Source organism: Hyaena hyaena, unplaced genomic scaffold (genome assembly GCF_003009895.1).
Source record: "Hyaena hyaena isolate Hyena2069 unplaced genomic scaffold, ASM300989v1 scaffold_394, whole genome shotgun sequence".
In the NCBI taxonomy this organism is placed as follows: Eukaryota; Metazoa; Chordata; class Mammalia; order Carnivora; family Hyaenidae; genus Hyaena; species Hyaena hyaena.
The window spans coordinates 485901-506546 of NW_024081026.1; the positions used below are offsets into that span (position 1 = coordinate 485901).

The following is a 20646-nucleotide window of genomic DNA, read 5'->3' on the forward strand; positions in this document are numbered from 1 at the left end:
TAAACTTCCACACGGCTCCCGTGTACACTGGAGCAGGCGACGCGCCTTTCTCCTCCTGGGCCAAATTCCTCTCTGCTTCCCTGGGGCTCCAGCCTCTGACCAGAATGTAGTTAAGCCCTTCTTCTCCTGGGGACGGGGGCACCTTGGTTCTTCTGCACAGTTCTCCTCTGTGACGACTTTCTTGATATACCTTCATCAACACTTGTCCCTGTGCTCCCAAAGCACGTTGCTCATATGTTGGTTGACAATCACGCCATTGGCTTTGTACTTCAGTTAATTGTTTACTCGAGACACCGACATGTGGATGGCGATTGCAACCCGTGTTCTTTGGTTAAAACCTGTCACGCCCAATGGCCTGAGGAAGGTCTGACCATCACCTGTCTATAAAATACAGATGCCGCTCAGATTACACAACTCTGATGGCGGATGGAAGGGAATTCACACATGCACGTGGTTCTGACTTAAAATTCCGGCCCCTCCCCCATCACCTGTAGTTCCCTGGGGCAGGTACTAAAGCCCTCATATGTCCTTACTCTGCCCACAGCATCAAACACGTGAGAGGAGCACAGCAATCGTTAAAGAAATGACATGCACTCGTTCCCCCCCCCCCCCCCCCCCAATTATTCCATAGGTGTTAGCAGGGTCCCTTCAACTCCATCTCTGAAGGCAGGGATCCTTTTCTGCATCTCACTCCCACCCTCCACAGACCCCAGTGCGGTTTCCGGTATGTGCGAAGGGGGCTTTGTCCAGGTAGGTGTCAACTCTAGGAGCCCGAGGCACACCAGGACCTGCCCGTCCAAGGGAAGGGGACGCTAGCCTCGCTCAGTCATCACAGGTGGGAAGACAGGAGCCAGCTCTGGGGCTTCTGCATGCCACTCTTCTCCCCTCCATCCGCGACTTGTGCGGAGTGACAGTACGCACACCTGCACGGGCGACACAGGCGGGAGCCCGCAGGGCTCTGTCCCAGGCTTCCAGGTGACCTCGCCTGCAGAAAATCAGCAGGTGAAACGGGCAGGGACATCGGGGGTGCTGGGGGATTGCAGGGCTTGTGTGTCAGCGGGCAGGGGCGACTGGCGGGGCAGGCACGCGATGGCGGCCGCCTACCTTTCAGCTTGTCGGCCAGCAGCGCGGCCTCGTGCTCGGAGTAGTGCATGATGGCGGGCGGCGAGGGCGGCCGCAGCCGGTCCTCCTCCAGCTTGCGCCGGTGCCGCTCCTCGCGCGCGCGCATCCTCTGCCTGCATTCCCACTCGTAGAAGTCGTCCCGGGCCTGGGCGAAGTCCACGTGCAGGCGGCCCGAGTCCTTCTTGTCAGTGCTGGACCCTAACCGCATCCGGTAGCCTGAAAGCAACGGAAAGGCCCATCACAAGGTCACCACCACGAGGAGCTTCACCGCGGCCCTCAGCAAGGGCGCAGGGTGGGAGCTCTAGTCTATCTCTGGGCCCGTAGCAAGGGCGCTCTTCCCATAGCAGGTGGGGAGCAGTTAAACCCTCTCCCCAGTGATCAGGAAGGACGGTCAAGTTCAGCCTATTAGGGATTTGGGGGATAGCCCCCCCAGGTGTCTCAGAGGGTCACCTACCCGTCTTTCAAGCCAGTGTTACTAACAGGGTGACCTCAAGAACCAGGGCAACTTAGAGTAACTCCTTCTTCCCTCTGGCTTCCAGGGAGCTCCGAAACAAATTTGGCATGTAGCATTTTCCCTCCCGCGCTACGTTTTTATGGCTTCGGTTTTATATTTTCAATTTACTGTAACTCCATTGCATAAGTGCTCTTAAATTCTTTTTAGGAAAGGGTGGGGCAGGAGTAAATAAAGAATATCTGTGATATTTAAAAAGATCTACAAAGTAAATTCTGCAGCACCTCACTCACATGTTATTGCTTCATCCGTCTAGAAAATGCTGCTCAATTCTCTCTCAGCAGCTGCAAAAGCCACAATTACCAAGGCAATTTTGCAGTGCTGTTTTATTTCCACTTATCCTCTGGGGCACGCGGGAGCATATTTTACCTTCAATCAAGAGGCCTCGCTGCTGCCTTCCTTACAGCCCTGCAGTACCTCATCTGGCATGCAGCACCGCACAAATTGTCCACGCAATCTTTGAAGGCCACGGGAGCCCGTGCAAGCACGCAGAGCTAGACCAAAAACACGGGCCTGGAAATCTTTGGGGGATTTACTGTGAGCTACCCAACTTACAAAGATGATGTGCAGAAACTTGATCTGAGAAATCAACACAAACAGAACTGAAACCAGACAGCTAGCCTAACTTCAAATGAAGGAAGACTTGGCTTTGAGGCTGCTCTTCAGTTTGGGGTACTCGGATTTTAAAAACATAAATTCAGGTCCCAGCATGATCACAGCTGTCGGGGCTGCCAGAGGAGACAGCAAAATGAGCACTTTTGCCATGTAGGGGCTTTGCAAATGAGATACCACTGTGAAATGCCAGGCTGCCCTACGCTCATGTTCAAGATCTCTGTGGTAGATTTCAATGGATTATCTTGGCATTTGGGTTGGAGCTCAGCCGAAAATCCCTGCAGAAGCTGGAGAAGTTACAAACACAAAACAGATCTCACATCTGATTCCTGTTATGCCCTTCTGACTCCTAGGTGTAAACGGTGTTCTCTAAAAATGGGAAGACACAATACCTATCAAAAATGCAAACATCCCATCACACATGAGCGCAATTCATGCTAAAGCAGGGTGCGTCTTGGTTCTGGGCCATAGGAACTTAACAGGTCAGCAGACCACGGTGATATATACGTGACAGCTAAGCGGGCAGCGCCTGCTGAGACCAGCTAGCAGTCCCCACTGGCCAAGTAACTTTCTCCTGCTCATGGCCAAAGCATCGTTTTTCAGATATTTCTGCTCCAAAAAGTACCCTCTCTTTTGCCAAAACATCATCGTTAAGGCCTTAAAAGAGATCCTGATGAGGCTGAGCCTAAAATTAGCTTGGCCCTCAAATGTGAACACGGTCCTAAAATTAGGCCTTCCAGCTGGGCACGGGCTTGCGGGAGCTCGCGCCCAGGAGGGGCAGCTTTCCTCCCCCAGCCTTTCAGATCCTCCCTGGGCTGATGTGCAATCTTCCCAGGGCGGTGGAGGCCCGTGTGGCCCCAGGCAGGGAAGCAGCAGGTGAGGCCTTAGCTGTGGGCTCTTCCTGTCGCAAAGGGGGCAGACCAAGGAGATACGCAGCGCCAGGCTAAGCAGCAGGACCACGGTCCAAGTTGGGCAAAGCCTAGCATCAAGGAATAAATAGAGAAATTCCTTTCGCATGCCCACATTTGGGCCTGTTCATCTTCGGCAATGTCTCAGGCATTTCTGACTGGGTCTAGACATTGTGTTATGTTGGTGTTGAAAAGCACCTTTGATCTACTCTAACCCTCTCATTTAATCAGGTGGGGTGAAGTAATACTTTTATTGATGGAGCTGTGATCAGAACCCAACTTTCCCAGGCAGGGGCCGTGAGAAATAAGAATCACTGCTTCTTTATCATCTTCAGGATGTTCGTGTTAAGAACAACCATCTCTGCAGTGGTTCCTGTTTGTCGGCGCCCTGCTGAACACTTCATATCCATTATTTTGATTCATTCCTCATAATGATCCTATGAGTACTGTTGCTGCCTCGATTTTGCAGATGAGAAAATGGAGGCCAGGAAGAGGTTACGTAGCCTGAGCATGTGAGACCCACGGCCAGGCACGCGTGACAGAATCCCCACCCGTGTAACAGATTACTCGGATGCTACAGCCCAAGAAGATATGCGAAGCAAAACACATAGCTGTTTGTGTGCTGTAAAATATTGTTTTCTATGTTTCATTTTCCGTCTCTATTTTAGAATGCTTTCAGATACCACCCCCCCCCCCCCCCCCCCCCCCCACACACACACACTTTGTTAGGTTTCATTGGAGTACAGGTTTTCAAGTTCTCCACATCTCTACCTTGGCTCTACTCAGGAAAGTCACAGCAGCATTGGAATAACCCCGAGGCGCCTGGGGTTTGTGAGAGTATTCCGTGGTGAAGGGAGCTGCCTGCGAGAATTAAGTAAGCCTGACAGGAGAGGTTCAGATTTTTTCACCCCATTCTTTTCTCACCTTCCCTCATTAGCTTTGCCTCAGGAACAGGGAGGTGGTGCACAGAGTGGCAGATGAGAAACATGCAGACGGAGAGTGTGAGGGAACGGCAAGGAGCTGAATCTAAGCACACACCTTTCTAAAGCCACATATCAGTATCAGATCCATAGTTCTTAGATTTGGAAAAGCCTTGGATGACAGACTCCGTATACTGGCTCCAAAAGCCACAGAGTGGTAGGCCGCACAGGGTCTAATTTCAACATCTGTAAAAATCTCCCCTATGAACTGGGACCGAAGAAGCGAGTGTCACAGGGCAGCCTTTACCAATCGAAATGCCCTGGCAACTGGGCAATGATATTGGGCCTTCCCCTAAAGTCGCAATGACATCAGGCTACTTCCTGCGAGGAACTGATCTTGACTTGGTACCCTGGGGTCTAGAAAGTGAACCACTTCTGGAAAACTGAAATTATGCTGAGAGCATACTTTATTCCTCCAGGGAATTATATCCAATAATAATAATGGTCCTCGGTATTCATAATATTGCTTTTCATCTAATAAGCACTTGAGAACATTAATTAGAACCTCGATGGAATTCCTAAAGACTGGTGTTGGGCAAACCTTCGTGCAGCGAGCAAGGCTCACAGACTTAGTGTACCGCTTCTGGCAGCCAAGGGAAAAGGCAGAGGTCCTCTTTTTCCAGCCCCTAACTGTGAGGACTTTATTGTACATTGAAGCAAAAGGGAATAAGCTCATATTAACATCACAAAACATAACAAAATGCTGAGGAAACCCCTGATGTAATGCAAAGTACCAGAAAGGTAAATGGCTTTATCAACCATGAATTCCTCTGCAAAGCGAATGTGACAAAAATTCTTCTTGCTTTTCCGAATCGCTGTAATGTCACCGCACTGCTCAAAGACTTCTTTAATAATTTCCTCAGTAGCATTTTCAGGTAATCCTCCGACAAACACAGTCTTACACCCAGGAGGTCGTTCTCTTGTGGAAGGAGGTGGAAGATCTATTAATCACGACAAAACAGAAGGGTTTGCCTTTTATTTCTTTGCCCTCTTCCTGGTTCACCTGGCGGAAGTGAAACTTGAAGAGTAAGTGTCGAGTTTGAGTAACAACAGATTTCTGCACCCACCAAAGGATGGGAGGTGGTTTTGTTTTTACCTCCTCTCCTCACCTCCCCCTCCAACCTTTACTTTCTGTGTTCCTTTCTACATAGAGTGGCTATGCTTGACCGTGAGCAAAGATAACACAAGCGTTAGCATAATTTCATTTCTCTTTCATAATACAGAAGCCCAGAAAACAGGGGGAGAAAACCTCACAAAGGACAAAGCATGATGAAATGACAACATGATGGAAAACTTGGGCTTGTTATCGGCTTTGTCTCGTTGCGGGCATAACGGATCAGCAAGGCAGGATGCTGGGAACCCAACCCGAAAGCAGTACTTGCTGGGCTGGGAAACACCAAACGCCTGGCCTGAAAACAACACTTTTTTTTAAAATTCACATTTAAATGAGCAAATGATTACATTGGGGAGAGGCTTTAGGAAAAGATAAAACGCATACTGTCACAACATTTTACCTAGTTTATATGTAGATTACTAAAGCAATCTCCTGAAAAGTCCACTTCAAAAAGGCAACACTGATTAATATGAATTAAGAAAAATTCTAGCTATTTAAGCCCATAGACTTGGTATCTGAGCCTAAATTAAAAAAAAAATTCTGGCTCATTTATTCATCAAATGTATGTTTCCTTCAAGCAAATGCAATTTGGCCCAGAAACTCTGAGATGCAGGCTTCTCCCCAAAATTGCTAACTGCCAAATTAATTCAATTTTCCATCTAGCAAAGCACATTTCAGAGTTTTTCTCCTACATTTGTGAAGATGGATGGGAATGCTCACATATTTCACACTACTTTTTGCAGCAAATGCTAGATGTCACTGCATGCAAAAAGATTCTCAATGCGGGATACATTTCCCCAAATCACACATCCTGCCTTCAGGTGTCAATTCGGCTCCTGATACGACAACACATGGACACATCCCCGTACATTTGTGCTAATCTAGAGACAAAGGCTGCATGGAGAATGGGTCTCCACTTTGTGCATCCGTGTGGAAGGATTCTGAGTCACATCTTAAAGGGAACACAATGCTACATTAAAATAGAAGAGAAAAGAAAGGAAAGACGTTTAGATTGTTGAGCGGGTATCTTGAACAGTTAACACTTACTTGGATTTTGAGGGAAAAGAGTACAGCTTTTGCAGTGGATTATTTCTTTGACGACGGCCACTTCTGTTGGTGGTGGCGGTGGTACCAGCCCCAGGCCTGGTATCATTGGGTTAATGGGGGTGATCCCAGTCATCATGTTGAGGCCTGGGTCAAAACCCGGTACACAGATGGAGTCTGTAAGGTACACAAGATAACATTGACTGGAGGATCTTAAATCAATTTTCATTGTTGTGTTTGCTGTTTTCTTACAAAGATTCATCGAATTTATGCTTTCTTTCTTTCTTTCTTTTTTTTTTAGGAATTCCTCCCGAAGATGTAGCATTATAGAAAGCTATTCCAGGAGGATAAAGAGAAAATAAAAGATGAACTTAAAGCTAAGTGCAAAGGAAATTATATTACTTAAAATATTAACACGGCGGAACAGGACATAGCATATTAAAGTGGAAAACCATGCACCGTGAAGCTTGCTATTATTGCGAGTGTGGTTTTCTGTTTCTTAACATCAGTGTATTGTTTACACTGCCTTATGATCCAGAATGCAGGAAGAATACCATTTAACATTGAAGTGCCCTGTGAATCTAATTGTCAATCTGGTTTTATCAAAAGAGCCTTCTTACCCGAGTGACCTAGATTTAGAAAAGTTCAATTTATATGTGCATACTTTATAATGATAAATTCAGGTCCAACCTCACCTATTTCCCCCAGGAAATAAAAAACAACGAGTGATTATAATTACTATGGCTGGGTTAGATACTCGCGGGCACAAAATTAGCTGTACGTTTCTGGATTCTATTGGCTAATCATACTTTCTTCCTCTAATTCAATCAACAAATAATTGACCAAACTTTCTGAAATCTTTACACGCTGTATAAAAACAACAAATTTATGCTCTGTATAAAAAAAAATGAAAGGGGGCAAAAGGAATGGGTTTTCCAATATAAGCAATGAGTTTTTTTCCGTTTGCTGTTGTTGTGGTTTGCTTTGCTTTGTTTTTCAGTGTGGTAATGAAACAAGTAACTGCAAAGGTGATATACAGGGATTTTCTTTTCCTAAACAAGTAAGATTTATTTACAAGCAGGGACTGTTAGAGTAATGTACTGAGTGTCTGAAAGTGACTGCAAGGGGGTCCCTCTCCTGAGAGGGAGAAAGCAGACAGTCTCACTGGTAGTGTGGTGACATTCCTGGTAGACACACAGGTGCGCAGATCACCAAGAATAGTCATAGTGATCCTCTGCAACTCCTCAGCAGTGAAACTCTCTTTTCTTACTCTCCTGTCTTTTCTCCCTTGTCATCCTAGATCATTCCCATTCCTCCCTCCTGGACCCTCTGATCATAGAAAGCCCCTGCCCTAGCGGCGTGGCCTCAGTGTGCTTACCTGTGCTGAAAGGTCCCAGAAGCCCACAGGCGCATGAGGTGACAGCCACACCCTCTGTTTACCATGACACTCCAGTGCATACCAAGCACCAGCAAAAGGTTTATTATAGAAAATAATAATAAGGAAGAAGGTTTATTATAGCTTTCCTCCAGCTACCTTGGATACTTCCGCTCTCCTTCTGGGTTGAACAGAATAAGCAGAGTGATTGTGATCTATAACCCCAGGAGGGCTGCTGTCCCATTTATTAGATCCATCTAACTTGACAGTGTACTAGCATGACTTCAACAAAATGAGGGATTTTTTTTTTCAGTTTTGCTTTTGTTTTAAAAAAAATCCTAAATCTAAAGCATTCCTGTTCAAAGGAATCATCTTGACATTCTAGGTACTTCTTCTGTAATTATGGTTCTTAGGTTCTTCATCTGTAACATGGGATTGTTTGGCCAAAAAATCTCTTGGACGACTAGTAGGGATTCTCTGTTGACATTGCTCAAAACAAGTGATAGACAAAAGACATAAAAGCTTGAAAGTGACAGAGACAAGACTCACACTTTGGCCAGTCATTTAAAATCCTCATAAAGTTTCCCAGGTCTTTTTCTCATTTTACAGATAAAGAAATTGAGGCTTAACGCAGTTAAGTGAAATCCCCAACATCACAAACCAAACAAAAAGCAGAGTCGGCATGAGGGCCCCTCGGTCTCTTGACTATTTCAAAGTTTCCATTCAAAGGAACCGACTTGATCATTCACCGGATCCAGGGTACTACTGAACATTTACTCCGCTCTTCAAAAAAGTCAAGATGTATCCTTCTGATCCAAATGCTTTGGTGTCTCATCTTATCTGTCTCATCTTAAGAAATCTGCTTGCAAGGACTTCAGTGATGATGGCCACTGAAACAACAGATTGGCTTTCAAGGTGAATGTTTTAGAAATCAAAATATTGGCAGGCATATACTTTCATTTAATCTCATTTGGTACGTAAGGTTCGTCTGTTTCGTTCCTGGCCTGGCCCTCTCCGTTGTTTGCCAACACAGGGCGATTTAAGGCTGAAACGGCTCAGGACAGTAAACTCTGTGAATTATAATAACCAGATGTTTCTCACAAATGAAATGAGAAGTCCAGCGCTTGTGTTCTATTTTAGTCGTAACGGACTTCTGTTTCCTTTTGGATGGCCAAACAAATAAATGGGGACAAAAGACACCGCTCTTGAACAACATAGTTTAATATAGAGCAAGAGTTACTTTGCTTTTTCTGAGACACCAATATGAAGAGACTCTGAGGTTTAATGAAATCTGCATGGTGAGTACAGTAGCTTGAAAAGAGCTTAGAAAGGAATTAACACTTAAATTATGTTGGGCCTCAAAGGATCTGAGATTCGGTATTTGAGAGGAGGAAGTAGGGAAGAATTAGACCGCACCCCCCCCTTTTTTTTTTAAATAAGAACCCATTACTTTTTAACAATATATGAACAGATGGAAATTGTTTTCTCAAATAGCACGGGAACCTATTTTGTACTAACTCATTAAAGGAAATGCACAGTTTTGGGGAGTCTGAGACAGACAGACGCACGGGAAGACAAAGGTGCAGAGAGAATTCAAACTCTAAGAGTCAGCTCCTTGTCTTGCTTAGAAAAGGTGCCCCTGTGAACTTCAGAGATAATGAGTTATAATTCCACTCACGGAAAAGAGGAAGAAGGCTTAAATTGCAGCAAGAAAGAATCCAATTAAGTACTGGGTAGGACTTTCTTTCAGAAATCGTACTCAAACAAGAGGAAGGGTTATTTATTTCAAAGACGGCAGCGCTGCCCCGATTCTCCTTGGATCGAAGACAAGCAAGCACAGAGGTGCTAAGGCCACAGCCACGCAAGTGTTTCTTTCTTCCTGATTGGACAAGACAACACCAGAAACGAAAGTCCCGCTTACCGATTCACACACAGTCCGGTGAGTGTTTCATCAACGAGACAAGCATTTTTCAGGGGGCGGGTTAGGGTCTCGTATTCAGACACCGCAGTTTCTTTCTTTCATTCATTCATTTTGCATTTGCTGGGCATGTACTACTGCCACGGCCTGGCGTCGGGAACTGTAATATGTTCCCCACTTGGGGGAAATCACAGTGTTAAAGGCGGACATGAAAGATGGGCACCAAACTTAAAGGAAGAGTTGAGAAATGTAAACTGAGGCTCAGAGGGCGGCACAAGAAGGGATCTGCTGGGGAGAGCCTGATAGGCCTGGGGAATTCCAAACAACTGTCCATGCTATACCATGGTGAGCGTGTGACAGTGTGACCACTGTGTCCTGAGGCCGCAGGAGTCAGATTAGATGAGAAGGCATCTTGCTGTCAAGCTAGTGCATTCTGGCTTTATTCTCACTGGGACCGGCAGGCACCAAAGGTCAGAGGTGCACTTTCTAGGCAGAGGCCCCCTGCCGGCTGAGCTGCCCCCCATCTCTCCTTCTCAGTCTGTCTGCTGCCCCTAGCAGTGGCTGGCCCCCTTTCCCATCAATGCCTCACTGAGGTCTAATTATTTGAAATGAGAACTAGACCCTCCTGGAAAGAAAGGCAATAGAGGCCTGTCTCCGTCAAGCCCAGACCTAACTAAGTTAGGTGTGGGTGTGGATGCTGGGCTGAACTGAGGCTCAGGGGACACAGGTGCACTGTCAACACCGGAGATAAGTGTGGCCCAGAAGGCAGGGCACAGCATTCTAAGAGAATAATAAGAAAAAAGAGGCAGGAATCAGGCTAAAGGTTCGCATTAGGTCTAGTCCTGGACGGAGATCATGAGCAGCAGACGAAACGCAAGATAAGGCAGCCAGCTTTGCCCAGGGACTCCGCTGGCAGGTCACAGGGCCTGAGGCGCCCCGATCCAGGTTCTGACTCAGTCTGGGTAGAACTGAGGTGTGGCAACAATGTGACGGGGTCAGAGGCCTCCGGAGAGAAACTGACAGTCAGGGTGGTTACCTGAGATGGGTCTCAGGCTGCAGAAGCAGGATGGGATCCAGACACCAGAACCAAGGCCTAGGGTTTGTGGAGGGAGACAGAAACCCCGGTCATCAGTCCTGAGCCTGGGCCACAGCCCGACCAGTGTCCAGGGCGGCTGGATACTGAGTCTTAGAATGCAGGGCCCCAAGGGCCCCTTTCCTCATATCTGAGTCCCGGACGGGACCTCAAGTCCAGGGAGATACCAAGCTTGTAGGGGCCAGAACAGAGAGAGGGGCTGGAGGGGCTCTGACAAACAGGCGGAAACTCCTCTCCTTTCTCCAGAGGAAACATTGTCTCAAAATATGATCTGTTATTACTCGACAGAGAAGCTACGTGATACGTGAGGACATTCTGTTTATTGGCCATTGAGGATACATGATGGACACTTTCTCACAATGATTTCCCATTGCCAGTGACAGGACCTACTCTTCTACGTCATCAGTTAAATTCAGACTATTAGAGGAATGTTTTCTTTTCTTTTTTTTAAATGTTTACTGATTTTTTTAGGGGGGGGAGGGGCAGAGAGAGAGGGAGACACAAAATCCGAAGCAGGCTCCAGGCCCTGAGCTGTCAGCACAGAGCCTGACGCAGGGCTTGAACTCATGAACCATGAGATCCTGACCTGAACTGATGTCAGATGCTTAACTGACTGAGCCAGCCAAGGGCTCTGGGAATGCTTTTCTCATTCTATGCCCTCTTTTTTTTTTTTTTTTTAATTTTTTAAAAAAATTTATTTCTAGGAGAGAGAGAGACAGCATGAGCAGGGGAGGGTCAGAGAGAGAGGGAGACACAGACTCTAAAATAGGCTCCAGGCTCTGAGCTGGCAGCACAGAGCCTGACGCGGGGCTCGAACCCACGAACCTCGAGATCATGACCTAAGCGAAAGTCGGACGCTTAACCAACTAAGCCACGCAGGCGCCCCTGCCCCCCTTTTCTCTAATACTCCTGCAAATTCATGATCAACAAAGGAAAGCAGTTTTTAAAAAGGTAAACTCAAACTGGAAGGCTCTGGATACAGCTGAGGGTCGCTTAGGCTGACTGATCCCTTAAACTCCCTGGGCTTCAGTGTCTTCTTCAGATAAATGCGAACATGAACCAGAGATTCCACCTCCACAGAACGGGAGCACCGGAGAGGACAGTCGGTGTGAAAGCAGGGTATCAGCATGTTAGGAGCCCGTGTCTGCGATCAAATGTACCTGCGGTCAGGCCCTGGGTCTCCCATGTACTGGCTGTGTGACCTCAGGAAAAGTGAACCTTCCGAAGCCTCATTTCTAATGTCTGCAAAATGGGGATAATCATATTAAAATTTTAATACTCTTGAGAGGATTAAATGGGATTAAAAAAACTGAAGTGTTTAACATAATGTCTGGCACATGGTAAGTATGTAACAAATGGTAGCACTTATAGGCAATGTGATAAATATGTATTTTATGTATAAGAATATTTATGTCAGCTGCTATAAACATGTTGCTAATACTGTATACACATAAAGGATCATGATGATGGTGACGAAGTATTTGTTTTGGCAAACACTGGAGCGCCTAGTAAATGCTGGATGCTCTGCTAGGTACTTCGCCTGTAAAGGTAATGCAAGAGTCCTTCCTTCAGCGAAGTGACAGTCTGGTGGCAGAAACAACTAAACAGAAAATGACAATAGAGTATGACAACTGTTGTGTGACATTTAAATAGGAGGTGCTATGGAAACACAGAGAAGAGGAGCACGGAAACCATACTGGGATACGGATGCTATGGTTTGAATTGTGTCCCTTTGAACAGATATGTTGAAGTCTCAACTCCCCTGGTACCTGTGAATGTAACTTTATTTAGGAATAGGGCCTTTGCAGATGTAATCAAGCTAAGATAGTGTCATTCTCGGTGAGGGTGGGCTCTATCTAATATGCCCGGTGTCCCCATAAGGACAGTAGGGACGCAGGCACACAGAGAGGACGCCACATGACAATGGAAGCAGGGATTCAGTTATGTGGCTGCAAGCTAAGAACTGGTAACAAAACCCAGAAACTTGGAGAAAGGCACGAAACAGATTCTTCCCTCGTTCCTTCACAGAGAGAGGACGGCTCTGGCGACACCTTGATTTCTGACTTCTTGCCTCCAGAACTGAGAGAAGGAGGTTTCTCTTTTAAGCCGTTCTGGATTGTAGCACTTTCTTCTGGCAGTTCTGGGAAACTAACACGGGGCACAAGGTCACAGAAGGGATGCAGGAGTGGGGGACGGCTGACCCGAGTCATAAAGGCACGACTTCTGTGGGCATGTGGAAAAGACATTCTGCAAATATATTCATGAGGATCATAAATACAAAAGATACTTCTAAATGTTCTCTTAGAAGAAATGTTCGCAAGCAGTCCCCTGGAGGCACAATTGCTCTTATGTTTTCCCTTTGTGAAAACAAACAAAAAAACAACCCTGAAGACGGCCGTGTATTTATTAAGAACAAATCAACCCCACAGATGATAAGTCCGCATAATAGTGTACTTTATAAGATAAGTGAATGCCTACAAGCAGAATCTATGAAAGCAACACTGAAAATGCTTTTGTGATCTTTCCAAAGAGTTCCAAAGGTGGTGAGGTATGTTTTCTATTTAAACCCAAGATGTATGCCTGCAGTAAGCTCCTGGAGCCTGGCCATGCCCACGTTGTAAACAAAGACCTCGTTCCATAAATAAAACCCTCTGTCTCCTTTGACTGCAGATATAATGCTGGCAGAGCAGAGAAATGCCGCCGTCAACAGCTATTTTAAGTACTGTTGACTTGAAGGAGGAGATTTGTGTCCATATTTGAAACTATCACACGACACCGAGCGAAGAGAATTTCAAAATGTTCACCAAAGTTGGTGCAGGGGAGCAAGGACTGCCAAAAGAAGTCTGTCAGATCTTTCCAGCAACCTGTGCCCAGAGCCTGCACCCGAAAACCACATGTATTTGGAGTGAGCAGGAGGTAAAAGCCCATCAAAGGTTCTGTGAACTTCACTCACACTGGGGGCTGGGTGATTTGAACTTAACGCCAGTACAGAGGCCTGGCCTGTCACACTCCGAGTAAGATGTTGTGTTTTCTGCATCTGCTGAAGCCCACTCTTCAGTCACAATGGGCCTCCCAGCTGAGGCATGGAAACCACGCGGGCATATGCCGGGCAGGCGTTCAGGGCTCCACTTTGACAAGGAAGCAAAGGACGTGGAGTCTCGCCACAGTGAATTTTCAAAGCGGGATGAAACTCTGCAAGCGGATTTCCTAGTCCTACCCTCTTGATTGAATGATGAGAAAACTGAGGGTCAGAGAGGTTAAGTGACTTGCCCAAAGTGACACAGCAAGTTAAGAGAGGAACTGAAATGCTGCTTTACCACCGTGCATCCGGGTTCCCCAGTGGCTGTCCACCCCGCCTGCCTCAGGATGCATTCACTGACCGGGCATTCGCTGCTCCCCAAGGCAGTGCCTTCCATTTACTAACGGTTTCACAGTCAGAAATTTACCTCCAGCATGTTGTCTCAGGACCTGATAGCCTGTAGTAAATCCACTGTCTTTATCCTGCTCTCCTGGGCTGTTGGCACAAGCCTGCTCCTCTGTCCCGGCGCTGCTGCTCAAATCCACGAAGAGAGCTCACAGGAGCCCCCGCCCGGCCTCAGGGACCCTGTTCCCCTTAGTCTTTCCACAAGTGATTTCCTCTAAAACCCGCCCTTTCTGCGGTCTAGGGTGAGTCCCAGAAACAGGCGCCAGGAGAGGCCGGCCGATAGGACTGGCAGGGATTCCGACCCTTCTTAATTCTGAACTCTGTACTTGTGGCTGACTTAGTACATTATGATTAAAAAGCAACGGTCACGTTTGAATGCTTGCTTTGTGCTGGGCCTGTGCGGGAAGCTTCCTGGCATCTCGTTGCACGAGGCTCTTGGGCAGCGCCACCACGGGGTCGACGTCCGTCAACTAACCTCGCTCAACTAGAACATGCCTGTTGCGTCTCTGCGGGGTGCCGTTATGCAACTTTGCAGTTGATGTTTTAAAACTAAACAAAAGAGTTTGCATTTTCCATTGGATTTTCCAAAACCTCCCTTCTTTTTATTTTAAATTTTTAAAAATGTTTATTTATTTTTGAGAGAGACAGAGACAGAGTGCAAGCAGGGGAGGGGCAGAGAGAGAGGGAGACACAGAATCTGAAGCAGGCTCCAGGCTCTGAGCTGTCAGCACACAGCTCAACGTGTGAGGTCGTGACCTCAGCCGTGAGGTCGTGACCTGAGCCGAAGTGGGAGGCTTAACTGACTGAGCCACCCAGGAGCCCCCAAAACTCTTCCTTCTTAGGTTCTCCTCCGGTCCTGAATTTTCCCTCCTTAGCCCTCCCTCAGGATCTATACAATGGCAAGACAGTTCCTTCTGAAAGTTCCCAGCCCTTCTAATTTCTCCTTGCAGGTCAGATGCAGCCACAGAAGACCCGCATAGGCAACTACATAGACTCCTTTCCCCCTAACATTTACTTCTCCAAACTCTGTGCCACTGATTTCCAGTTTTGAGGGCCAATGACAAATTCTCCCTGTGCATGGCATCACTCTTAATTCCTTGTGTTAAGAGCTCATGCTAAGTTATTTTCTTTGCTCTGTGGCCTGCTGGCACCCTCATGCTTCTTTTTATGTGTTAAAACACACTTTGCTTAGTGTCCAGGTCTTCCTCCTGGCCCCGTCTCTACTGCATACGCCCCGAAAGAGTAAGTAACTTCAGGACTTGCCTATTTCTTTTGTTTGTTTGTTTGTTTGTTTGCTTGTTTTGTGAGAGAGAGTGAGAGAGAGTGAGAGAGAGAGCATGTACAAGCAGGGGAGGGGCGGAGAGAGAGGGAGAGAGAGAATCTCAAGCAGGCTTCTCACTGTCAGTGCAGAGCCCAACATGGGGCTCGAACTCACAAACTGTGAGGTCATGACCTGAGCTGAAATCAAGAGCCAGACACTTAACTGACTGAGCCACTCAGGCGCCCGTTGCCTATTTCTTTTAATGGCAATTCCCCGTCTTCTCAGCTCCTAACTTAAAATCTCTGTAGGCAACCCCACGTGGTCACATGCCAGAGCATTTCGGACAGACCTACCTTTGAAAGGTTTTTCCACATCATCGTTTTTTGTTCCCACTGCTATATAGGTTCCTATTAGATCTCATCCACAGGACTGCAAAAGCCGATTTGTATGCTCAGAGGCTGTGCCTTCTGCATCTTCCTCTCTTCCCCCATGCCCTTCTCATACCCCTGAACCTGGATTAGCCAGCCATACCCATGGGAGACCCCGGGGAGACCCCTGAGAATAGGCCGTAATTGGGGCTTCTAAATTACTTCTTTCAAACTTCTTTTCACATCCCCATCTCATTAGCCGATGATTAATTTTTTCTCTGTACGATGTTATGTGACTTTGTACAGCAGGACTGTTACATAATGATAGAGAAAAAGGACTGAATTGGCTTTTGGTGTTCTCTGCTTTGAACCAACTGACAGACTTACGGCCCAGGGGCAGAATGGAGAGGTGAAATGCTACAGAGTCTTAGAAACTGTTTTTTAATATTCAGTCAAGCATGGAAGAGGTACTCTTTAATTCTTATGTATTTGCCCATCTATCTATCTATCTTTTTAAGGATGGGGACCCTCTGAGTATATATTGAAAGACTAAATAATTTATGTCAACACATTTCTTTCTGGCATTCAATGCCTCTCCTTGCTCTGTTAGAGCTGTTCTTCTCTGAAGTCAGGGTAACAGCCTGGCGTCATATTGATATAGAGGCCACTACAGTCAGTGGTTGTGACAGTGGAGGTGGTATTTCATGGCATGTAACCGTCTTCATAGAGATCTTCCCTTTGAAACCTGCATCTTTCCAAGGTAATATGCAAGGGCTAACCTTTTGATTTTATTTATCCACCTTAGTTTCAGTTTACAAAGGCATCTGGGAGATAGGTAACATCTCATAAATTTAAACAAGAACAAAGGAAAACTTATTCAATATTTAGCTTCAAAGAAAACATTCACATCATATTATTTTAAACAATTTATGTACGTTTCAATTTAAACTTACTGCTTGAAGGGATTGAAGCAACACAGAGTTGGTGTCTTTAAATATGATCAGCATATAGCCATCGGCTGGGGGAGAAAATAGAGCCTCTTTTGAAAGCAAACACATCATGAGGGCTCCTAAAGGAAACTTTTGAGTCATGTGTTGTTTTAAAGTCACAGACTGATCTAGGGGTGCCTGGGTGGCTTAGTCGGTTAAGCGTCCGACTTTCGCTTAGGTCATGATCTCGCGGTTCGTGGGTTCGAGCCCCGTGTCGGGCTCTGTGCTGACTGCCAGCTCGGAGCCTGGAGCCTGTTTCAGTCTGTGACTCCCTCTCTCTCTGACCCTCCCCTGCTCACGCTGTCTCTCTCTCTCTCTCTCCTAGAAATAAATAAAAAAAACTTTCAAAAAAAAAATAAAATCACAGACTGATCTAATATTAATTTAATTTTTCTGCTCGAGTGTGTGGGCAAGAACAATAGGCTGGGAAGAAATAAGATTGGAAGATGGAGAGAAAAGAGAAATCCAAGGGACAGACAGCAACAGAGAGAGGGACCATCTGAATCCCAAGCTCAAGGGCAGGCTCACCCTCCTGGCTGCGTCCCACCTTCTTTACACCTTGGGTCTTAATCTGCAGAAAGAGGATTAAAAATGTCTTTACATCGATAGGCTTCTTGTGACCATTAAGTGAGTTAAAATATACGAAGGGGTTAAAATGGTGCTTGGTGGAGGAAGGGTTCAATACATATTAGCTGTCATTTAAAGTATGTAATATGTTTATTTAGAATATATTAAGTATATATATTTAATTAAATTTAATATCTAATGATAAATATTATATTTGCATGTGTACCTGTGTGCATGTGTGTACTGCACAGTGTACACCATACAATACTGCCTTTGTGTCCTTCCTTTTTAAAAAAGGCATGCCTCAGTTTTCTGTTGCTTTCTAAATTAATGTTTTATTATCTATCCTAGCTTCAGGAAGTAAAACTTTAGGTGGAAATCAGGAAAACCATGGAAGAGGCAGTGCCATATAGTTTTTCCATTGGAGGAATTTCTCCAATACTTTACTATTTGGGAAAAAAAAAAACTCCCCTCTACTCCCAAGGGCTCAAGATGTTTTTCAGTGCCTGGAAATGAGAATTTCAGAGTTCAGAGCTGTTTCCTCTCTGCTTTTTCTGCCAAGAAGATTAGCCAAATTCATCATCTGGGCTCATTCATATGTTTGGCATATCATTCCCCCTAAACCTAGTTTTTCCACTGAAATCCTATTTTATTAATGTAAATGAATACGCCTGTTATTGAGCTTCTTTATACACACACACACACAGACACAATCTTTTTAATAAATTAAAGTCAAGCAGCACCAGACTTTAAAAATAGTTTGTTATATCCGAGGCTCTGCCTGGATTTAGTTATTCACATGTTGATATGCGTTTTAATTTAGAAAGTGTTGGGGCGCCTGGGTGGCTCAGTCGGTTAAGCATCCAACATCAGCTCAAGTCATGATCTCAAGGTTCATGGGTTCGAGCTCTGCATTGGGCTCTGTGCTGAAGGCTTTGAGCCTGGAGCCTGCTTCAGATTCTGTGCCTCCCTCTCTCTCTACCTCTCCCCTGCTCATGCTGTGTCTCCCTCTCTTTCAATAAACAAACAAAAACACAAACAGTAAAAAAAAAAAAAAGCATCCATACCAAGTCATCCTTTCTGAGAGTCTGCCATTTCTTTTTTCTTTTTTTTTTTTAATTTATTTTTTATTTATTTCTGAGAGAGAGAGACAGTGTAAGCAGGGGAGGATCAGAGAGAGGGGGAGATACAGAATCTGAAATAGGCTCCAGGCTCTGAACTGACTGTCAGCACAGAGTCCGACGTGGGGCTTGAACCCACAAACTGTGAGATCATGACCTGAGCTGAAGTCGGACACTTAACCGACTGAGCCACCCAGGTGCCCTGAATCTGCCATTTCTGACAAGCACCTTGAGTAATTTTTCAGAGAAGTAAACCAAGGTGGAATGGTCTAAGTACCAAACTGCCACTTAAAATGAATTCAGCCTGTGGGCTGAGTGTAACATATCTTGAGAAGCATTTCTCAGCGGCTTGTCTGGTAGTGTCTTCCTCTACAGCGTGGACCCCTAAATATTAAAAACTCAAGAGAACTCGTTTCTCACATGGAAAGCATACCCCAAATATTGTTCCCCCTGGAGAGTTCAAGGTTAAAAGCACAGACTATTACCCAGATTTCCATTTGAAGTTAATAATTTTCTGTCTAGTTGTAAATTCAAAGAATGTGTTTGTTCTTCATTTAGGGCTCTACATCTTGTTCCCATCCCCAGAGGCACCCAGTTTTGAACTGTTACCTTTATGTAACACTATATTTTCAAAATCCTTTTTCAATCATTTAATAAGCTAGTTTTTCATTACATCTCTCCAAGGTCTTTCCCCACCCTATACACATGAATGAGGAAGCAGAAGTAAGGAGACTAAAGACGTTTGTCTGTGGCATCATGGGAATGGGAAGAGAAGCAAATTGCGGTCCAGGCCGTCCTGGCCACAATGAGAGTCTAGCCGTGTGTGGTCTCCAGGTGTGCACAGCGCAGAGGGACGGAGCCAGGATGTGCCCCATCTGGGCTTCAGTCCCATCCACCGGAGGCTCCTCATCTCACATGTAAGCTTAAAAACCTCCCATGCCTACCTCATTGTTATTACGGAGGCCCAATTATATGATGGGCATTTATAAACCAGCGATTCACAAACAAGGAAATCAATACACAAATGTAAATTATAGTTAAGATTTTTCCTATTGCAAAGGCCTCTGGGGCTCCACAATGGTGCTAAGTGCTTATTTTGTGCAGAAAGAGAATTCAATATATTATTCCATATATTATTGTGCTTTAGAGTATACACAGACATGGCAGGAGGGAGGAGAAGGGAGAGAGGGGGAAGGATAGAGGATGGGCATGTGTGTGCGTGTGGTGTGTCCTTACTCTTTGCACTGTAACCCATGGCCTTGGTAGAACTCTGCCATTCTCCATGTTAGAGGCATCCCCTAAGTTTTACAGCTGAAAACACTGAGGAGCTGAGTGGCATACCACCCTCCTGCGTCCCCCCGATGTATCTGCTCATTGCACAATATTCATCATCCTCAAGGTTGCTAAGCAATGTGCTAAATGCAGGGGGTGCAGAGGTAAGTCAGGACCCCTGGCCTAAGGTGTACGGTGTGCTGTGACACGGATATACGGGCACCGAGCCGCGTTAGAAAGTGGCAGCAAAATTAGAGAGCCGTACACAGCACCTGTGCTATCATCCTGAAAAGAGCCTGTCCACGCTCAGAATTACAAGTGGCCTTCCTCACTGCAAGCATCTATCTCGCTGAGCCACCGTGTCCTCAAACCCAAGCACAGAGCACTTTGTAAACACATACCCAAGTCAGAGAGCAGCTGTCCCTCGGGACTGGGTCCACACTTTCAAGAGCAGTCATTTTCACTGCATTTATCAAATGACGTTTTGAGGGCAGAGGACTGGCGGGTGTTTTATTTATCTTCCTTTGGCTGTATCATTATATATTTTTCTCCTCTTCTTAATACTGAGGGCATTCCGGATCAGCAGGCTTTTTCCAGGCTGAGTTTACATCAAAAGTGCCCCTGGTGTCGAGGACTGAGGTTACAAAGTATAGATTTGTCGGAGAAAGAGTACAAGGCCTCCCTAATCTATATCTGCTTGTTGTCACTGAACGTTCGGGGAATTTACATTTGCCAGAAGAGTCACAATAGAAATGTTAGCTTGGGCATTCGTACCCTTATTCAATTTTCATTATTCTTTTTTACTGTAACAATAACAGATCATCACATTTCTTTTTCCTTTCAAGTACATTTGGCAAGTCAGTCAAAAGAATTTGAAAACCTTATCACAGGTATTTAACTTCCTTCCATCACAGCGATGGGGCAGTAGCCAGCGGGACATGAATAATCTCAAGCATAAAGTGTTTGG

General features: G+C 45.7%; 1 protein-coding gene across 14 annotated transcripts in view; it reads right to left on the reverse strand.

The window, feature by feature from the left end:
- Positions 1 to 20646, reverse strand: part of ENOX1 (ecto-NOX disulfide-thiol exchanger 1) — a 545438-nt gene that overhangs the window by 148754 nt on the left and 376038 nt on the right. For all 14 annotated transcript variants that reach the window (XM_039251548.1, XM_039251538.1, XM_039251540.1 and 11 more), the window contains 3 exons: positions 6295 to 6468; positions 4868 to 5074; positions 1105 to 1338 (listed from right to left, as the gene is read on the reverse strand). In XM_039251548.1, coding sequence (XP_039107479.1) covers positions 1105 to 1338; positions 4868 to 5074; positions 6295 to 6468 — 615 coding nt within the window. The remainder of the gene's footprint in view (positions 1 to 1104; positions 1339 to 4867; positions 5075 to 6294; positions 6469 to 20646) is intronic.